Source organism: Dipodomys merriami, unplaced genomic scaffold, assembly GCF_024711535.1.
Source record: "Dipodomys merriami isolate MVZ:Mamm:240054 unplaced genomic scaffold, mDipMer1.0.p SCAF_7, whole genome shotgun sequence".
Taxonomy (NCBI): Eukaryota; Metazoa; Chordata; class Mammalia; order Rodentia; family Heteromyidae; genus Dipodomys; species Dipodomys merriami.
This window is the reverse complement of record NW_027206290.1, coordinates 26,741,750-26,762,160: the sequence shown is the minus strand read 5'-3', so window position 1 is coordinate 26,762,160 and position 20,411 is coordinate 26,741,750. Positions and strand designations below refer to the sequence as shown.

General features: G+C 35.3%; 1 protein-coding gene across 1 annotated transcript in view; it reads left to right on the top strand.

The window, feature by feature from the left end:
* Positions 1-20,411, top strand: part of Col11a1 (collagen type XI alpha 1 chain) — a 171,228-nt gene that overhangs the window by 20,018 nt on the left and 130,799 nt on the right. Inside the window, exons 2-4 of the mRNA XM_070007851.1 lie at positions 5,367-5,534; positions 8,079-8,289; positions 10,101-10,263. Of these exons, the coding sequence (XP_069863952.1) occupies positions 5,367-5,534; positions 8,079-8,289; positions 10,101-10,263 (542 nt within the window). The remainder of the gene's footprint in view (positions 1-5,366; positions 5,535-8,078; positions 8,290-10,100; positions 10,264-20,411) is intronic.

Sequence of the window (20,411 nt, the reverse complement as noted above, 5' to 3'; positions counted from 1 at the left end):
CAATGAGAGATCTTAGTCCTATTCCACAAGCAGCTGGAGAGGATTGCTGGGATAAGTGGGTGTCTCCAGTTCCTGGGGAGTTTATATGCAAGGAATGTGGTATGTGGATCCCATCTGGAAATCCTGGGGTTCTCTGAAGGCATTTGAGTAGCAGAGTGACTTGAAGCAGGGAATTTTGGAAGCTCAGTCAAGCAATGGTATGCAAGTTGGTGGGAAAAGACAGGAATCCAGCTAAGTGGACTTTCCACTGGGGCCTTTCTTCTGGCATCTATTCCTCTATTTAATTAGCCTATAGCTATGTAATACAAGATAGGAGATTATTGCTGAATTAAGCATATCTGAATTAGACATTTATCATATACTGTAATGAATTAGACATATCTGAAATGCTTAATTAACTATGGGCTGTGAAGCTATTTGGAAACAAAAGATGAAGTCACTGATGGATTGAAGAGTGAAAAATTTCACTTTTTAAAGTGTCTCATATTCTCTGTACATCACCTTTATGATAACAAAAATGAAAAATATCTCACATCAACCACAATAAATTATTGCTTTTAATTTTTAAAGAAAGCTAACAAAATCTGAACAATAGTTTCCTCAACATACATATGTGTGAACATAAACAGTAAAATTCAGATTATGAGACTTTGTTAAGCTGACAATGAAGTTTGTAAGATCAAATAACAGTTAGAATTTCACATTGGCTGAACTTATTATTTACTCCGCTTGAACTAAAGAAGAGATGAAACCTTCAAGACCCACTTAAGTTTTACTGCTCTGTAACTTCATATGTCTTTTTAGAAAAAAAATAACTAAAACCTTTATTATATGTCTCTATTTTCTTTTTCTGTTTTTAGGAGGCAATTGTGATTTCATATCATATGTCTCTTACAAAGTACTTTGTCAGACTTTAAAAGCCATGCCCTTATTTTGAATCCTGTAGAAGGAGTGTGTTCTTATCACATTGATTTCAAATTAGAAAGGAATAAATGTGACAAAGTCTGTGCTCTTGTAAAAGGTCATTGTGCTAAAAGATACTCAACAAAGAAAGGGAACGTTGTGGTCCATTGTGGGTACCATTTACCTATGGCAGACTTTGACCATGACCCTGTATTCTTTCTTTCTTTCTTTCTTTCAATCTTCATGGCTGTGTTTGGGTCTGTGCTGGAGTCTTAACTCCATCCAGGGCAAGAAGATAAAATAAAATAAAGCAGATACAATGCTGTGGTTTCTCAATAACATTTGCCTTCACTGTAACTTATATCCTGCAATTATGAATCAAGTTTAATTTAAAATAACTATCTACATCAGGAATCAATTAGCTGACTCAAGATAATTTGGGGCAATTATATGTATGTTTTTCAGTTCTGTTTTGCAAAGTTTTATTTGTGGCATATAGAAATGAGGGTGGTGAAAGGAAAAAAGCAGACTTGCATTTATACTGACCAGCGGAGGCTGGGCAGGTTATCTTTAATTTGCTCTTTGCTGCTCCATTATTGTGAATATTAATGTCTTCGAAGAGCCTTCTTAGTAATTGGTACACAATGGGCTATCTGACATAGATGGGTCTATAAACCTTATTTTCTTAGTTTTATGATTACAAAAATAAGAAAATAAGAATAGCAATCTTATTGGTCTAAACCAGGCCATTGCAACTATGACTTGTAAAAGATACGTTCCCAAATACTATTATGATTTTCTTAAAATATTCCAAGATTGCACTAAATATAACCACATCCAACAAAAATACACCTTTTTTTTTCTGAAATGTCTTATTTTCACAAAGTATCTGTTCTTTTCTTCATGGGTTTTTTTTTGGTGTTGTTGATCCTGGTCCCTGAGATTTTTTGCTCAAAGCTAGCTCTCTACTCCTTGAGCTTCAGCTCTACCTCTGGCTTTCTTTCTTTCTTTCTTTTTTTGTGGTTAATAAGAGATATAGTAAAGGTCTCACTAACTTTTCTCCATGGGCTGGCTTTGCACTATGATCCTTTTCTCTCAAACTCCTGAATAGGTATGAGCCATGGTGTGAGCCACAGGTATTCTACTTGAAGTATCTGTTCCTTATATTTTTTTAAAAAAATAATATGGATAATGTGTGCTGTACTCTATAATACATTGATTTTCATTCAGAAACTTGATACAACAAAAAGACAGGGTATTATTATTGTTGTTATTGTTATCATTACTTGTTTTTAAACTTATTTCTGGTAATACTGGGAACTGTTCTCGTGGACTTACACTGTAGCTCTAGCCCCTCCCTTTCCCTTTCCCTTCCTTCCTTCCTTCCTTCCTTCTTTCCTTCAGTTCTTTCTTTCTTTCACTCTTTCTTTCTTTCACTCTTCCTTTCTCTCTATTTTTCATTAGTTACCTTTAGGGTATGATCTCTTTTTATGCTTGGGCCAGACTGGATTACATCTTCCTATCTGTGCTTATTGGTGACTCTGGGCTTACAGGTTCATACTCCCATACCCAGCACTTGGTTGAGATGGTGTCTTGTGAATTTTTATGCCCAAGTTGACCTCAAACTGTGATTCCCTGATCTCTCCCTACAAAGTTGCTATGGTTATGGGCTTGAATCAGTGTTTTTGGCAGGCCCTTTTATTAATGAGAATCACATACATTATACCATATAAAGCATGATACACACATCCTCATACATTTTATGTACATACAGAAGTCAGTATCCTCAAAATGTGTTAAGCAGAAATCAGATGCATACTGCTCAAAAGCTCTCATTTTTAGGCTCATATATCCTATAATTACTATAATTACTGTAAACAAATACAGGTGAAAATCACAATATTTTTTTCTTTTTAAATTAATTTATTGTTATTATGACAGTGATGTACAGAGGAATTAGAATTGCATGAGGGAACAGAAGACACCATAAGAAGGAAATGTGCGCACTACCTGACTTAATGTAATTGAAAATCATCATTTTCAAAGAGAAAACCCCTGTTGTTTGTTAGCCTCTAATTTTGGGAGAGAGAAGTTGTGGTGTTATTATTTCCTGGTGCTAAAATCAGTCCCTGTCTTTTCATCAGGTCCTCTGAAGACACAGCACATTTATAGTGTAAAATATATTGTGAAATGTAACGATAATCTTGTAACAATAGAAACTCAGGTGCAATATTATTATTAATAATAATTATCAATACTAGTAGTTACTGCTTTCAGACAGGAACAAACAAAACAGTGCTTTTTGTATTTCTATAACAGTAGACCCTGCCTCTCCTGGTAGTTGCTGTGGATATCTAGTGTTTCCAATTGGAATACATGAGGTAGGGACTACATCTCAGGCATGTTGAGTAAAAATTATTGCTAGTACATGGTCTACTCTGAATATTTCATTTTTGAATACAGATATAAATACAACAGATCAATTTTTATTGAAGGTTATGGGTTCTAACACCCATTATTTGAGTTTGAACTCAGGACTTCATACCTGTTTGATTTTCTTGCATAACTTTTACTTAATGACTTGAGCCACGCTTCCAGCACAGTTCTGTGCTCGTTATTTTGGAAATGGGGTCTTCAGATGTTTCTGCCCTCAGTAGGCTTGCGTTCATCTGATCTCAGCCTTCTTGAATAGGTAAAATAACAGGCATGAACCACTCATTCTCAGTTTAAAAATCATTTTTATAGCAATCCTTAGACTATTAGATTTGCATTTTGACTTCCCTAGTGGATGAAGTATTTATAGTTGTGAAACAAGAAGATCGAGGATTTAAAAATATACATATGAAAACTTTATGCAACATAATGTTAAAGTTCACCCATGTTGTAATAGGATCATTATCTCAAGAGCAGTTTATTCGGTATTCCAGTATGATGTCCAGATAATCTAATATACTAGGACTTCATTCCATTTTGTTTTGGTCAAAATCAACTTCTATATATTATCTTCTGTAAGTACATTCATCTCTTGAAGCAATCTTGATTTCTGCTTCTTGATTTTTGTGAATAATGGTGCAGTTATCAACAGCATGCAATTATCTCACCATAAGATTTCTTTTGGGTCTACACCTAGTGGTGGAATTATGTGGTACATTTATATTTAAAGCTTAGGGGAATACTGTTTTATTCTACTTACATGAAATTTCTAGAATATGCCACTTCAGAGGGATTGAAAGTAGATTGTAGAAGGAATGTGAGAATGGGAAGTTTTAGAAATAGATAATAGTGGTGGTTACACCATTGTGAGTATAACTCATGCTACAGAATTGGATGCTTAATATGCAAATTTTTATGTTATATGGATTTGTTACGGTTAAAAATAGTAACATCACAATATACTCTAAGCAATTGAATTGTAAATTTCAAATGGGGAAAGCATATGTTTGTTTTATTTCATTTAAATGCTATTTATACAAACAAGTCTCTTTTCTTTCTTTCCTTCTTTCTTTCTTCCTTTTCTTTCCTTCTTTCTTTTTCCTCCCTCCCTCCGTCCCTCCCTCCGTCCCTTCCTTCCTTCCTTCCTTCCTTCCTTCCTTCCTTCCTTCCTTCCTTCCTTCCTTCCTTCCTTCCTTCCTACCTTCCTTTCTTTTTTGTGCTATTCCTTTGGCTTCAACTCAGGGCTTTTGTGCTGTCTCTGAGCTTCTTTAGCTCAAGACTAGTGCTCTACTACTTGACCCAGAGATCCACTTACACTTTTTTGGGGGGAAGAAGGAGGGATGTTATTTATTGGAGATAAAAGTCTTACAAACTTCCCTGATAGGGCTGGATTCAAACCATGATCCTCACATCTCATCCTCTTAACTAGGTAAGATTATAGGCAAGATAAACAATTCACCCTTCAAGCAGAAAAGTTGACTATCCTAAACTTATTTAATATTGACTATTCCTAGTAGCTGGAGGTAGGTGGAATGAATTGGGTTTAGGAATATAGGCTTTTATCAACAAGAAGCCAGGTGTTATACATCCTAAGGCCACCTATTAGTAGGAGTAAACATAATTTTACTTAAATGTATTGGCTTTCAATGTTTATCCTAAAGCATGAAAATGTGTTGATGGAAAAACTGGAAATATTAGTGGGTAAAAATAAACTTCTTATACATATAGGATACATATACACAAATACAATTGCACAGAGACTATGTTGTCTATATAGAGTCTCAAATATATACATACCCAACTTCTGTTTTCCTTGCCCATAATTTTATTTCAGATTTACTTTATTTGAGCTTTAGACTATCATATGGTGTGTATTACTATCTATAGTCTAAGCACTATACTGATTCAGATGTTGAAGCATGGTAAGTGACAGATTTGGAGAATTAAATGAATTGCTTTTCCCTGTGTTATAAAAGCACTTGTTTATATTCTCATTTTGAATGCTTAATTATTTTTTAACTATGTTTCAGCTGCTCCAGTTGATGTACTAAAAGCACTAGATTTTCACAAATCTCCAGAGGGAATAACAAAAACAACAGGATTCTGCACAAACAGAAAGAATTCAAAAGGGTCAGATACTGCTTACAGAGTTTCAAAGCTAGCACAAATCAGTGCCCCAACCAAACAACTCTTTCCAGGTTTGTTTACCTTATTATTAGCATTGCCAGTACTATTGTTGTTACTATTGCTTTACTTATTACTATTTCTTTTGATCATGCTATGTCATACCCATTTACAGGAAAAATGTAATTTTTATACATTCAGCACCAAATAAATTGTAAACTTGAATTGATATAGTGAAAATCAGTAATTGCCAGTCATACTTGAGCAATTATTGCAAATATGCTTACTTGTATTTAAGAATTCATCCTTTCTTTCTTTCTGTTTTTCTTTTCTTTTTTTTTTTTCTGGTCATGGGGCCAGAACTTGGCCTGGGTGCTGTCCCTCAGTTCTTCAGCTCAAGGCTAGTGCTCTACCACTTGAACCGCAGAGTTACTTCGGGCTTTTTCTGCTTATGTCCTGCTGAGGAATCGAACTCAAGGCCTCATGCATGCTACCTACCATTGAGCCACCTGCCCAGCCCCAGAATTCATTATTTCAAGATGACAAAACACAAAGATATAAATAGTTTTGTGACAATCCATTTTTGTTTGTAATTGTGTAGATCATATTCATTGAAGTTTAGTGAGAGTGGGAAAACTTTCCCTTTAATGAGTACTTAGGTTACTTTTGGAAGCATGAAAATTTTGGTTTATTTTATTCATGACTTCCTAAAGCCTCTTGTTGAAAGAAACACTTGTGTTGAAGAGGTGAGTGCTGCATTATTTATTGTGTGATATTCTTGCATTGGTGGGAGTTCTGGAACCACAGATATTTTAAGTCTTCAGTTATCAGGTTCCCATAATGGTACTGAAAATATGCTTAGCATTTATTTTTGCCTGTAAAGGCATAGTTGACATAATAGCATTGATTGCCTAGAAATCAGGAGGAAATGGAGATGAGATGCACATTTCAAGCATCATACTTTCCAAGCAGGTAGCTCATTGCACATCCTTGCTACTGAAGGGAGTCAAGTTGGGTGTCCTCATTCGTAGTTAACAGAATACATGGTGTTTCATAGACTTTCTCTGATTTGACCAAGTTATATTTAATTCTAGCTGATGTATTTTAAGGCAAATATTTAATGTATTATTAAACCTGACTTCATGGTGCTTTAGGGTCTTTTTGTAAGCAGTTTAGCTCCAGTTAACATCATTAGCCCAGTTAATGGATTGGAAGTCAGCTAAGAGATATTTGGTAATTTGCTTGTTCATATGGAAAGGAGCCAAATGATCTGACAAGATCCAAAAATTGTAACTGAGCTAATTTTCAAGCTTCCAACTATCTTATGCATACATTTGTAACCTAAAATATATTTATATTACTCAGTATTGTCCCTTTTATCATACTTTTCTAATAATTTCCAACTCAAACATCTTTGTTTTACCTTATTTTAAATGATCTCATCATCAGATTTTACTATGTAGGTATTTTCTGTTTTCTTCACCCAGCCTCAATCATTGCAACTCATATTTAATATTTTATAATTATGAGGTGTGCTCTGATGAATTGACAAAAAATACATTTATTCACAATATCTTTAAACATAATTTTCCTTTTCTGCTTACAAGCAGAATGACCGATGCCTTTCAGTCTTTGAATGTGTGAATGTGTGAGGGTGATATTCAATACTTTCATCATCTTTTACTATTATCTGTAATAGAATTTGGGCTGAATGGCTTGAATAAGGATGCTCTTGAACATAGCCAAGACATTGTAAAATATACATCTTTGCAATTGGAAAATTTATGAATTGAGTAATCTTATGCCTTAAATAATATTTTCTATTTCACTTATTTGCCAGAATATTAGTAAGTTCAAATAGTATGTTGTATATAATATAATATATATATGTTATGATGTATGATATATATAATATATGCTATATTCATAGATTATGTGTAGATCTTCTTTGAAAAATAAAGCCCACAATTTAATAAATTTATATTCAGTGACTTTTTATAAAAGTACAATAAGAAGTAATTGCTTGGGCTGGGAAGTTGGCTCAGTGGTAGAGTGCTTGCCTAGCATAAATGAGGCATGGGTTCGATTCCTCAGCACCACATAAACAGAAAAAAGCCGGAAGTGGTGCTATGGCTCAAGTGGTAGGGCGCTAGCCTTGAGCTGAAGGGCTGAGGGACAGCGCCCAGGGCCAGAGTTCAGCCCCCATGACCAACAAAAAAAATTATTGCTTAGCTATTTGAAATACACTGCTTGTGGTAATCCCAAAATGGCATGTTTATTTATTAGGTGTTTACCACGTAGTTCAGATAGTGTGAGCGATACTTATGTCCATTTTCCATGTCAAGGAAAGAGAAGATGGAGGGATAATTGAGTATACATTTGTTAATTTAGAATAGCTGCATGTAACTATAAATAACAGTTCTGATGGATAGTGATACATGCACTCATTATTAAAATTGTATTGTGTGATCAGAAACTCTTTAGTTGTTGAAAGGATGATAAAATTAATACTTTTCAGGACATGTCACTACAACGTTTCTGTACTGAAATAATGTGTGTGATAATGAACTATTTGCAAATCTGAAATTTCTAACTCTCTGTTCTTCATTTCCCATCAGGAAATTTCCCTGAAGATTTCTCAATATTATTCACAGTAAAACCCAAAAAAGGAATTCAATCTTTCCTTTTATCTATCTATAATGAACATGGTATTCAGCAAGTTGGTGTTGAGGTTGGAAGATCACCTGTTTTTCTGTTTGAAGACCACACTGGAAAACCTGCCCCAGAAGACTATCCCCTCTTTAGAACTGTTAATATTGCTGATGGAAAGTAAGTAATGAATGTTTTGAGTGTGCTGAAAATAATGCTTTCGTTCAATCACTTAAGAGCTGTTTGTGTCATTTATCATGAAAAAAATAAATGAACAGTAAAATATTACCTCATGCCCAGTTTACTTCACAGTCTGGGCAGACAAACAAAGACTATTTTAAAATAAAATTATTGATCAATTGTACAAATGGTATAAGGGTAAAGTGGAACAGAACAGAGGTTAGGCAATAACATTGGCAGTGCAATTTTAAGAGGAGAAATCGGGGAATTAGTTCTTCACCTAGATGGTGGCTCATCAGAAAGGTGAAGGCATAGCATGGTGTGTGTGTGTTCCAGGAAGAAGGATGCAGATGTAATATCCTGCTTCTAGTGGCCCCTTTATATTAAGCAACATCAGAAACACTAGTCCAGCAGTATGAAGAGGACAGCAAGCCAGCGGATATCTAGAAAGGAGGGGGAAGAAGTTGATCAGAGTATACGGCATGCACGTATTGAAAAATCACCCTTTTTACAAGTGCTCATACAATACAGCCCTTTATACAACTAACATGTATTAATAAGAATTAGAAAACATTATTTTTGGAGGATGTACAAGAGTATTAAAGCAGGACGAAAATAATTAAAGACATAAAAAATTGTGTTCATTTAGCATTTTGCATATTAGGTGAGATGCAGTGATGAGCTTTCATTCCCACAGTTCAATTATTCAGCACAAGGTCAAGTTTAGAGATCTGATCAGCTTGGACAATTGAATTCATCTTTATTTTTTGCTAATGAAAAGCACCAATCAGCCATACTAGGAAAGGTTTAAGTGAAGACACAGGCTTCTTGGCGTGAGCTATGTGTAAATTTGACTCTCAGTGTATTAAGTGGCTCTTTATAGAAATCTTTGCTCTATTCAAATGTGGCAGGCGTCTATGCTTGCTGAATGTGCTGGTGGAAAGAGTAAGAGATGAAGTGTATATGGAAATACAGTTGGTCCTCATCAGTAGCCATGCCAAGTATCAGGGAAACAGACATTTGAAGAAGGCTCCTGCAACTTTCTTGGTACTTTATTTTATGGATCGAGTCCTAGACACTTCTGGAATATTAATCTAGCACTTTTCCATTTGGAAAATAAAATATAAACCAGAAAGGCTTACAGAATCCAAGTGAGCTGTACTTAGTGGTTTATGTTAGCACCAGATATGGCTAATAAAACCCACTTTTTTAACAGTAAAGTTAGGGTGCGTTTCTAAAAGGCTGGCTTGGTCTCCCCTCTATGCTTGCCATCATCCCTCCCCACCCCAAGAGCACTCAGCAGTAGCTGAAAACTGAATCTACCCTCTCAGTCCATACACACCCTGACCCTACTTTCTTCCAGCCTCCCTCCATTGCCTGCCAACCACTGTGGAAAAGAAGGACGGATATTGTGTCTCAGTCTTGGATCCTGCTCACAGTTGTGATCTCTAACCATCTTGAATTTAAAGTGGGGGGGGGTGAGGGGGGAATAGAAAATGTATGCCCTGGAAATAGATGGGAGGAAAGACAGGAGTATAGCGCATCGTGTTTTACAATTAGAACGGTCAGGAGCTGCGGAAGGATGGAGGGCAGTCTTTCAAGAAGAAGACATACCCTTGATGGGCAATCTCAAGGAATAGACCACACATAGTCACTGATGACCAACTTCCTTCATACAGGAGCTGAAGAGTTTTTTATTGTCTAATTGTATTTCAGCTCAGTCTTGAAATGTGTCGTTCACAGCATTTTTACCTGTATAATGGTTTGGCATCCCAGGTCTTCCAGACTTAACCAAAGAATGACTTTCGCAGGTGGCATCGAGTAGCAATCAGCGTGGAGAAGAAAACTGTGACGATGATTGTGGATTGTAAGAAGAAAACCACAAAACCACTCGACAGAAGCGAGAGATCGATTGTGGATACCAATGGGATTACCGTGTTTGGAACAAGGATTTTGGATGAAGAAGTTTTTGAGGTACCAATAAGTCAAACTTGCTTATGCTGACTGCTGGGAAATGCCAGAGCCTGTAATCAATATATGTGATAAAGCTAAGTGGCAATCTCTGGAGGGTGACCTTCTTCCTCTGTTTTTGTGGCAGAGGTGTTTTCCATTGTTGGATAGGAGAACCATATGTAATTGGTGACTAACTTGCAGGAAGCCCGTTAAGCCATGGGATGATTTGAAGATAGGGATACTATTCTCCTGGGAAGTACAAATGGCTGCATTCTTAGCACTATGCATTATTTTCTCTGGAAGAAATACATGTTTTCTTCATTTCCTTGTGTGGAAGATTAATTCTAAAAAAAAAAAAAAGCCTTGTTTTGTCTTTGAATAGGGACAAGGTGGAGATAATACTTGTAAAAAGATGAACTCCAAGTTTTAAGCCTTTTTATTTTATTTTTTAAGTAAAGGGAAAGTCATGGGATGACACTTCTGATTATTTCACTGATTATTGCAAGGACATTTTTTTTTCTTTCAATCTTTTTTTAAAATTTTTATTTAATCATTGGAAAGGGTGATTCATGCCTTAAATTTCAGGATTTTTTGTAGCAGAAGAAATTAATCTGATTCCAGACCAATAAAGGGATGTCCTTCTGAGACATTAGTCATTATTTTCATGATGGTTTTAGCATAATTTCTGACTTATTAATATTTCAGAGTACAGCAGAGTAAAGCTGTGTACTGCAATATAGATTGAGACTTACATATTATATGAAAGGTTTGCTATATTTTGCTGATATGTGAATCAACACAAATATAAGCATACACATGTTGCACAGACATGTAACACATATAGGCAGTACACATATTCATAAAAAGAATAATGTGAGCTCACATTACCACATAGACTATTGCATTCCTGTAGTTATGTACATACCCTATGGCACAATGCTAAAAATAATTAACATTTATGACATTTTGCATGTTATTTATGATTATTTATTTTTTATTTGTTCTACTAGTATGTAATTATGGATTGTATTATCCAAAACGTAGTTTAATCCACTGCATTATACTGAACAAAGTAATGAACTTGTTCTAATAATTGTACAGATTTTCCAGTGCCATTCATTGATTGTACACACAATAGTACATGATTATTTAACAGATGAATGAACATTATACACAATAATTATATGATTTTTAGACCTGCAGTCTTATTTTAAAATACAATCATACATAAACACTAGTTTCATAAGCTAACGTATTTTTGTTTGTTTTTATAATCCATGTAACCTTATCTTCTAAGATCATAAATCCATAATATACTATAACATCAATAAATTTATTTCCTCTACTCTTGAAAAACAGCATTGAGTTTCTTTTCTCATCTTCTCTTCCTCTCTTTGTTCCTCTCCCTTCCACCTCATCTGTCTCTCTGTCTCTATCCATCCGTTTATCTGTCTTCAATATAGGCTCTTTCAATGCCAAACCAGTACATAGAGATTCTCAACCTCCCTAGCCATAAAAGAAATGCAAATCAAAACAACATTGAGATACCATCTCACCCCAGTTAGGATGGCTATAATCAAGAATTCTAATAACAACAGATGCTGGAGAGGATGTGGACAGAAGGGAACCTTACTGCATTGTTGGTGGGAGTGTAAACTTGTTCAATCACTTTGGAAAGCAGTATGGAGGTTCCTCAAAAGACTCCACATAGAGCTCCCCTGTGACACAGCAATCCCACTTTTGGGTATTTACCCAAATGTTTACAAACAAGACCATACGAAAGCACAACTGTGTTTATTGCAGCACTATTTACCATAGCTAAGCTATGGAACCAACCCAGATGCCCCTCAGTAGATGAATGGATCAAGAAAATGTGGTATATATATATATATACTATATATATACTATATATATATATACTATATATATATATATATACTATATATATATACTATATATATATATACTATATATATACTATATATATATATACTATATATATATATATACTATATATATATATACTATATATATATACTATATATATATACTATATATACTATATATATACTATATATATATATAAATATATATATATATATATATATACAATGGAATTCTATGCCTCCATCAGAAAGAATGACATTGTCCCATTTGTTAGGAAATGGAAAGACATGGAAAAAATTATATTAAGTGAAGTAAGCCAGGCCCAAAGAAACATAGGTCCTATGGTTTCCCTTATTTGCAATAACTAGTATATGTCTGAGTCAAGCAGAAAAGGTCAGATACGATGATGTTAGGGAAATGAACCCTAAGATATGTATTCAAAGGTTTTTTTTCTTTCATGCAATTGTTTCTAACACATTTATAAGATTATTTCTTTGTTGCTTTGTATGTCCATCACCCACGGTATAACCCCTGCTTTCACTGTATTTGATGTCCGTATGATTTGTGAAGGGGAATGGAAAAACAAATTGTTTCAGTAGGAATACAGGTGGACCCATTGCAACAATGAGATGTACAAGTCGTTATGTCGAAAACGAACTTTACAACCTTGGTGGTGGGGGGAGGAGTTGGTGGGGGGTGGGTGGGAGGAGAATGGCAAGGGATGGGAAGGGTAAACAAAGGAGGAGGCTACAATGCTTGATAAGAAATGTACTCATTATCTTGCCCATGTAAGTACAGTATTTTCACAATAAAAAATAAATAAAAAATGCTGTACAGAGGGGTACAGTTACATGAGCAAGGTAATGAGTACATTTCCTATTGAGCATTGTTGCCTCCTCCTTTGTTTTTCCCCTAACATCCCTCCCTCCCACCTCCACAACCCCCCCCCAATTCCCCGCCCGAGTTGTAAAGTTCATTTTTAACATAGTGTCTTGTACAGCTCATTGTTACAATGGGTGGTCAACCTGTATCCTTATTTAAGCATTTTGTTTTTTACTTCCCCTCCTCGAATTAGAGAAGTGTATATACAAGATGCAGGGCACCAACATCAAATACAGTGAGAACAGGTGTTATACCATGGAAACATACTGCAAAGAAACAAAAAAAAATCACATAGTACATTAGAATAAGTTAGAAACAATAGCAAGCAAGAAAAAAAAGATAATTGTGTCCCTTTCTTGGGGTTCATTTCGCTTATATGGTCAAATGTACATGAGTGCTTTTGCTAAAGGCTAGCACTCTACAATTTAGTTCCACTTCCAGTTGTTTAGCAGTTAATTGGACATACGAGTTTCATGGTGACTTTTCTGCACAGGCTGACTTTGAACTGGGATTCTCCTATCTCAGCCTCCTGAGTAGCTAGAGTTACAGGTGTGAGCCACCAAGGTCTGGAGCATAACTTTTAACACTCAAGTGTTTGGGGTTTTACTAGCTATCTTTCTGTTAAAATATTCTAGCTTACTTCCATTGTAGTCTGAGAGAAGACAATGATAGCTTTCAAATTTGTTATGAAATATTTTGTGGCCAAGAATGTGGACTCCCTAGCGAATGCCCCTATCAGTTTTAAAATGATATGTAATATACAATTTTGGTGTGGTCAATAGATGACAATCATACTAGTAATCATTATTAGTTCAGTTATATCTTCTCTATTTCTGCTCGTTCTGTTTGTTTTTTTTTTAGATAGAAGGAAGTAAAAAGTTCTTAGCAGCCATCAATGCATCCATCGACTCATCCTTGACCTTCTGCTAGACTTTGCTTTCTGTATTCTACATTCTCTTGTTAGCACATATGCATTATAGATTGTTACTTGTATTACAGCATTGACAGATCTTTTATCATTATTACATAATTATATTAAATAATAATAATTATTATTTCAGGAATAGTATTAGCTCTGAAAACTTCCTTTGCTGTGAAATCTGCTTTGTCTGAAGTCAACAGGCTCACTTCTGATATTTTTGATCAGTATTAACATGGGATAGCTTTTTACTTTTGCTCTCTAGGTGTCATTATTTTTAAAGTTTTTTTCTTCTTGGGCAGCATATAGGTAGCTATTGTTCTTTGATCTATGCTGGTGATTAGTGTCTTTAGTGGATATATTCACATAATGAAGTTTTAAAGTGATTAATTATATATTGATCACTATCATATTTGTTTTCTATTTAATATTGGCTTTTCTTTTTCTTTCTATATTTTGTGGTTTCTATATTTTGCTAGTTCAGTAGCATTCTATTTTTTCTCTTCTCAGTTATATTTTAGAAACTTATTTTAGAGCCAGACATGTGAATACATGCCTGTAATCCTAGCATTGGAGAAAGGGTTATGTTCAATTTCAAACTCCCCACTACATCAGACTCTGGTTTTGACCCTGGCTTAATCTCCTTAAAATGTGTATTTTGCCTTTATATATGCCTTGTCATTTTCTGTTGAAAGTGAACATGATAAAATGGAGAAAATAAAAGAATTCTGGGATCTTTTCTGAAGTAGAATAACTGTAGGCAAATAAAAGAGAGAATAAGGGTAGGAAAAAAGAACAAGAAATAGAAAGTGTAAGTGTGTCTGAACTCATGGCCTGTGAAAGTTCTTCTTCACCCCCTCTCTCTGAGGTGTGATGGGATGGCTGGAGGGGTGAGGTTGCATATTTGCCTTCTTTCCTGTGGAAGGCTAGAGGGGACTCGAATTGAGATTTCCTTTCTCTGACAGAATAAATGTGTCATGGTGACCAGATTTGGTTATCACCCTCCTGTGATGATGAAACCCAGCTGGAGCTGGTGAAGAAAGCTCCAGTTTTGGTAAAACCCCAGTCGGTTAGGCTGTGGTTAAGCAATTTCTCCTGGAGATTTGTTTCTTTTAGTACAGCAGAATATTTTGACATACTTAAAAAAATTTATCCTTTCCCCTCTTCTAAGATGTCTCTAAAATGGAAACCTCTCAAGCATATTCATTCTTTCTGAGTGACATTTATACTATGGAAACCAGAGCAGGACACTTGGTCTTCCTCTAATATCCTCTAATATCTTCTTCCTCTGATTTCCCTAGGAAAGCTCTCTGAGTAAAAAGGAAAAAAAAAAAGGAAACCATCACTCATTATATGCTCCCTATCTGGCTGCTTTCGCATATAGAACATTACATCTAGTAATTATTTCTTTAAATTTTGTCTGTGCTGTGTCAATATTTAGAAAGGTGTTCCTAACATAAACCTCAGGAACAAAAAGGTGGAAGGGAATGGGCACTGATGAAGAAATTGCAATGATTTCACTTGGGAAATTACACTGAAGCTAATGGCATCAATTAGGATCTGAGAAGGCAAGAATGATCGAGTGAAAAATATGAGAATGATGATAGTTAAGTGTTTGTCTTTGAAGGATAGAAACATGTCTCGCCTCAGTATTCCACATTGATAATTTGAACCATTTAGGGTGAAATCACTTGAGAACAATTACTGAAGGAAGAGCCATTTGCCCTGTCTTTTCTTACCTAAAGCTAGCCATCAAAATTCTTTAGTGAATTGTGTCCAATCCATATCAAGGTGAAGAAACAGCTTTAATCACCAGAGGGTGGTAAATGGGCTGTAATTAAATTGAGTGCATACATTCTTACCTTCTAATAGGTTTTACACACTTCCATATAACTCTTAGTAGTATTCTAACATCCTGAGATCAATTTGCTTCTTTCTTCTTCATAAGTATAGATTTTATGGGTTAAAAACATCCCCATTTACATGTGAATTTAAATAAATTACATAATTTATATAGGTATAATTAAATAATTTACATGTTGCTTTAGTCCTTCTGCCTTGAGTAACTCACTTCTTAGATCTAGTTGAAGAAACCACAAAAGAAAATGAGGGGTAGAGGAGCATTTTTCCCTTCTCAATAGAAATTTTTAGCAACATTCAAGGGGGTTGACAGTATTGACTATTGTCAGTTAGCCCTAGGTTCCATGTTAGAAGTTGGAAATTAACTACTTTGGAGATAATGGCGATATGTACATCTGCTGTTTTGTTCCTTATCTGTACCTTCAGATGACTGTTATTTATCTTCTGTAGTAATTTGAACATTAATGTAGCTAATAATTGTGAGGTATGCAGGTATGTATATTGCAAGTATGTTTGTACTGATATTAATAATTAACTGGTGACTTGCAAACCTCAATATCAAATTTCTGTTTTAGGAGATGCTTAGTTTAGTCCAACTGCTGATGGCACATGCACAATTTTGGTTTTTCCCTTTTTGAGAATTTTCCTTAATGACAGCTGAACAAATCTCTTTTGCCTGTTTGATGTACAGTTACTTTGTGTGTGTATGTGTATGTGTCTGTGAGAGAGAGAGAGAGAGAGAGAGAGAGAGAGAGAGAGAGAGAGAGAGAGAGAGAGAGAGAGAGAGAGAGAGAGAGAGAGAGAGAGAGATTATTAGTATTTGAACTCAGGTCCTGGACACTGTCCGTTAATTGTTTTAATCAAACCTAGTGCTACTGCTTGAGCTACAACCTCACTTTTGAAGTTTAATTGCAGACAAGAGTCATACAGACTTTTCTGCTGTGCCTGACTTCAAATCCTGATCGTCATATCTCAGCCTCCTGATTAGCTAGGATTACAGCTAGTTGACTGATGTCTCAGGCAGCCACCAGCACTAGCCATGCCTTTACAGTTATCATTGCTGCATACTGATTTGGTCTGACATATGTGCAAAGAATAATACATGCTAGTGTGCTGCGTGATTTACGAGAGCATCAAGGGTTCAATAGGGCATATCCTCAGTTCTTTTCAGAACTTACTGAGCAACAACTGTATGACATCAGACCATGTCAAATGGAGCCTGTATTTTGATCTGCAGAAAAGAGCCTATAATTTGGTCTTTTCCTTATTTTTATGATTGTACAGTTCGTAGATTTTATGATTGGGACTCTTTCAAGAAGCTGAATGAAGTGTTTAGGATAGGTTCAGATATGAATTCTGCATAGTTCCAAAGTGCCACTATGTACAAGATGCTATGCTACTTGTCCTGTAAAAGACTCAATGATTTACTTTTCTATTTTGTGAATTAGTGCATCACTAGATCATCTGCCAACCTTGCACAATAGTGTGTCACATCTTTATTAATTATGTGTCTTCATACTGTAAGACAATTTGTTGCTTGGTTTCCTTTTATGCCATTGGTAAGATTTTTTAAAATTTAATTTTATTGTCAAGGTGATGTACAGAGGGGTTACCTTTACATATATAAAGTAGTGAGTACCTTTTCATTGTCCTTATTATCATCTATTATTCAGAGGCATGACTTAAGTGATAGAGCATTTGCCTAACAAGTGTAAGACCTTGCTTTCATTCACTAATGAGAGATAGATAGAGAGATAGATAACAAAGCTCATTACTAATCTGTAACTTTTTAAACTTTATACCTTTTTTAACTTTCTGTAGAATTGTGTGGCCTCCAATTTGCATTCATGTTTTCATATCTCAAAGTACTATCCTGTTATATAATTATCTGTTAGTGTAAAGCTATCTTTTTTAGATTATATTCTTAGAGTATATCTTTATTTATGTTTGAACTATTCTGTACTGCAGCATCAAGCACAAAATTAGGCAGTATTTATAGTCAATGAATATATCTGTTGAAGGTATTGGAATAGAAAGGGTGAGGAAAATGTAAGATAGCAAAATTTGTTTAGGGGTTAGATATTTATTTGCCAAACATGTTTATTTGTGTTTAAACAAGGACCATACCGCTGTAATAAGGTAGTTGTAATAAAATGCAATTGTATTCATAACAAGATGTTGTAACAGCTAACCCAGAATGACAGAAAATAACAGGGTTTACAAATGAGGACATGTTTATAAAAAGGACATGTGTATGAATAGATGAGCATTTGGAATGAATAAAGTAGCTCTGAGAACTCTGATTTACAAACATGTAAGAGATGACCTAGTCTGATATATAAGAACTTCATTGCCTTTTACATTATGCTGGAAGTTTGTACTTTAACCTGGAGGCTCAGGGATCTTGAAGCAGAAGAATACAACATTCAGCTATATACTGTGGCCGTAGGAGAGAGCTTGTTGAGAATAGGGAGAACCTTCTGGAAAAGAATAAAACATGAAGTGATGAAGTGTTGGATATTTATTCAAATGAAGTGTGCTTTGAACAGAGAACAGGGCAGAGCAGAAGAGGTGAAGGGAAGGGTTGAGAAGGTACAACTTCAAGATGCCAGCATGGGCTGGAATCAGTAGCTCTTGGGTTATGCTTGTTTTTTGTTTGTTTGTTTTATGTTTCTTTTTTAGCATACATAGGGTTAAGGAAAAGAGAATTTTATACTTTACATTTCATTGGCAGGTATATAGCAAGTACAGCCCACTAAGTGCTATCTTTTAATTCAACTACTGTATTATCTGCTTTTTAAATTTAATTGACCTTACTGCTTATGCCTTATCTGTGAGTTTGTTCTCCAAGCACAGTGCTTTGAATAGCAAGCCTGTCCCTGTCAAGTAATACACATCTGTAAGAGTGAATGCTTGCTGAATGATGTCACCTTTTTGTTCTAAACCGTCCAGTAGCCTTTCCTCACTTAGGCATAAAGTCAAGATCTTTCAGAAGTATGCTAGGTTTCATTGTGATCCATACTATACCCTCTACCCCTTCTCTCTTACTTCAACAAGGGCCCCTTTCCATCTTCTTCCTCTTAGCTCACAAAGTATCCCTTTGTGGAGTATATTGAGCATTCTGCTCTCAAAGAAGAGCTACTCTATCTATGCATGCAGGAATCTTCCTTCCTAGAAGACCGTTTCTCAGATATTTGCATTTTTTGCTCCTTTGTTTCCTTAGTTTTCTCTGTCTTAATGTTCCTTAGTCCATGAAACTTCCAGAAGTCCTACTTCATTGATAGTATCCTATCTTCTGAACTTTCTCCTTTATTCGTTAATGATTTATATTTACTTCATTTGTCAATATTTGACATACTACAATTTGTTCTTCTTGTTTCTTCCTCTAAAATCTAAGCTCCATGAGGGCAGGGACATTGTGTTGTATTTGCAAAATCTAAAATGGTGCCTGCCATGTAATATTATTTTGTTAATGAATGAAAAATAAGTACACTTTCCAGCTCTTACTAACAAGAAATATAGATTACATATGGCCAAAACAGAAATAGAGGTGGATGGGGAGATGGCAGTCCATATGTCTTTTTCCAATCATTATATTTCATTTTCCCTTTATTACTGCATTTCATTTATTCATGTCCTGGAATGGTACCCTACTGACAGTTATCCTTAAGAACTCTTGATTAACACAGGCTGATTGTTTAGAAAGTGTAAGAGAAATGTATACCTTTACAGAAGCACACTATAAGGCATTTTCTGTGACATTGGTCCATGTTGAATTAGAGATACATTGAAGCCATGTAGGACACTACTCATTTTCATAAGATTGGTGTCTTAAGCTGGTCTGGGGATTTGGGTAACATGAGGGCTGTGTGGGTAGCATTTCTGTCTGTGATTATGTGGTTTCTTTCATTCTTTCCTTTGAATTATGGTTGACATGCAATCTCTGATGCATTTTTTCAATTGCACTAAAATTCTAAGTATTTTGGCAGCAATCCTTTGCCACACAAAATAGCTGAGAAAGAATCATTAACTATATGGAATGCTTCGGGGGGGGGAACACCTCTGATGAGAGTTAATATCTTGGCAAATTCAGAAGTCTGAGTAGACAGGAAACATAGGTTTTCAATTAATCTTCTGATAATGGTAGTTAATTTTTAAAGAATTTTTGACCATGTTTCAGATTTCATGTCAGCCTTTTCCTGGATATGCAATCAAAAATCTCTGCTAAGACTCACCATATTTTCAACCAAGCTCTAATATCAAATGTGAATAGAAATTTTGGTGTACAGGGAGTATCTTATGAAACTCCTGTAGAATTGTGTTACACTCTTGCTTTTACAGAGGCACATGCTAGGCTACTTAGCTAAATGTATTTTTCTTTCTTCTCCATCCATTACGTTTTTTTCCCCTAATGCATTTGGCTTACAGAATAATGACTTTGGGACTCCTAAAATGAGGGCTGTTTTTGTTGTTGTTTGGTTTCGTGCCATTACTTGGTGTTGAACTGAGGGTCTGGTCCTTTAGTTTTTCTGCTCAACACTGGAATTCTACCACTTGAGAATTCAGCCACATATCTACTTCCAGTTTTTGTTATTTTTTTGTCAGTCGTAGGGCTTGAACT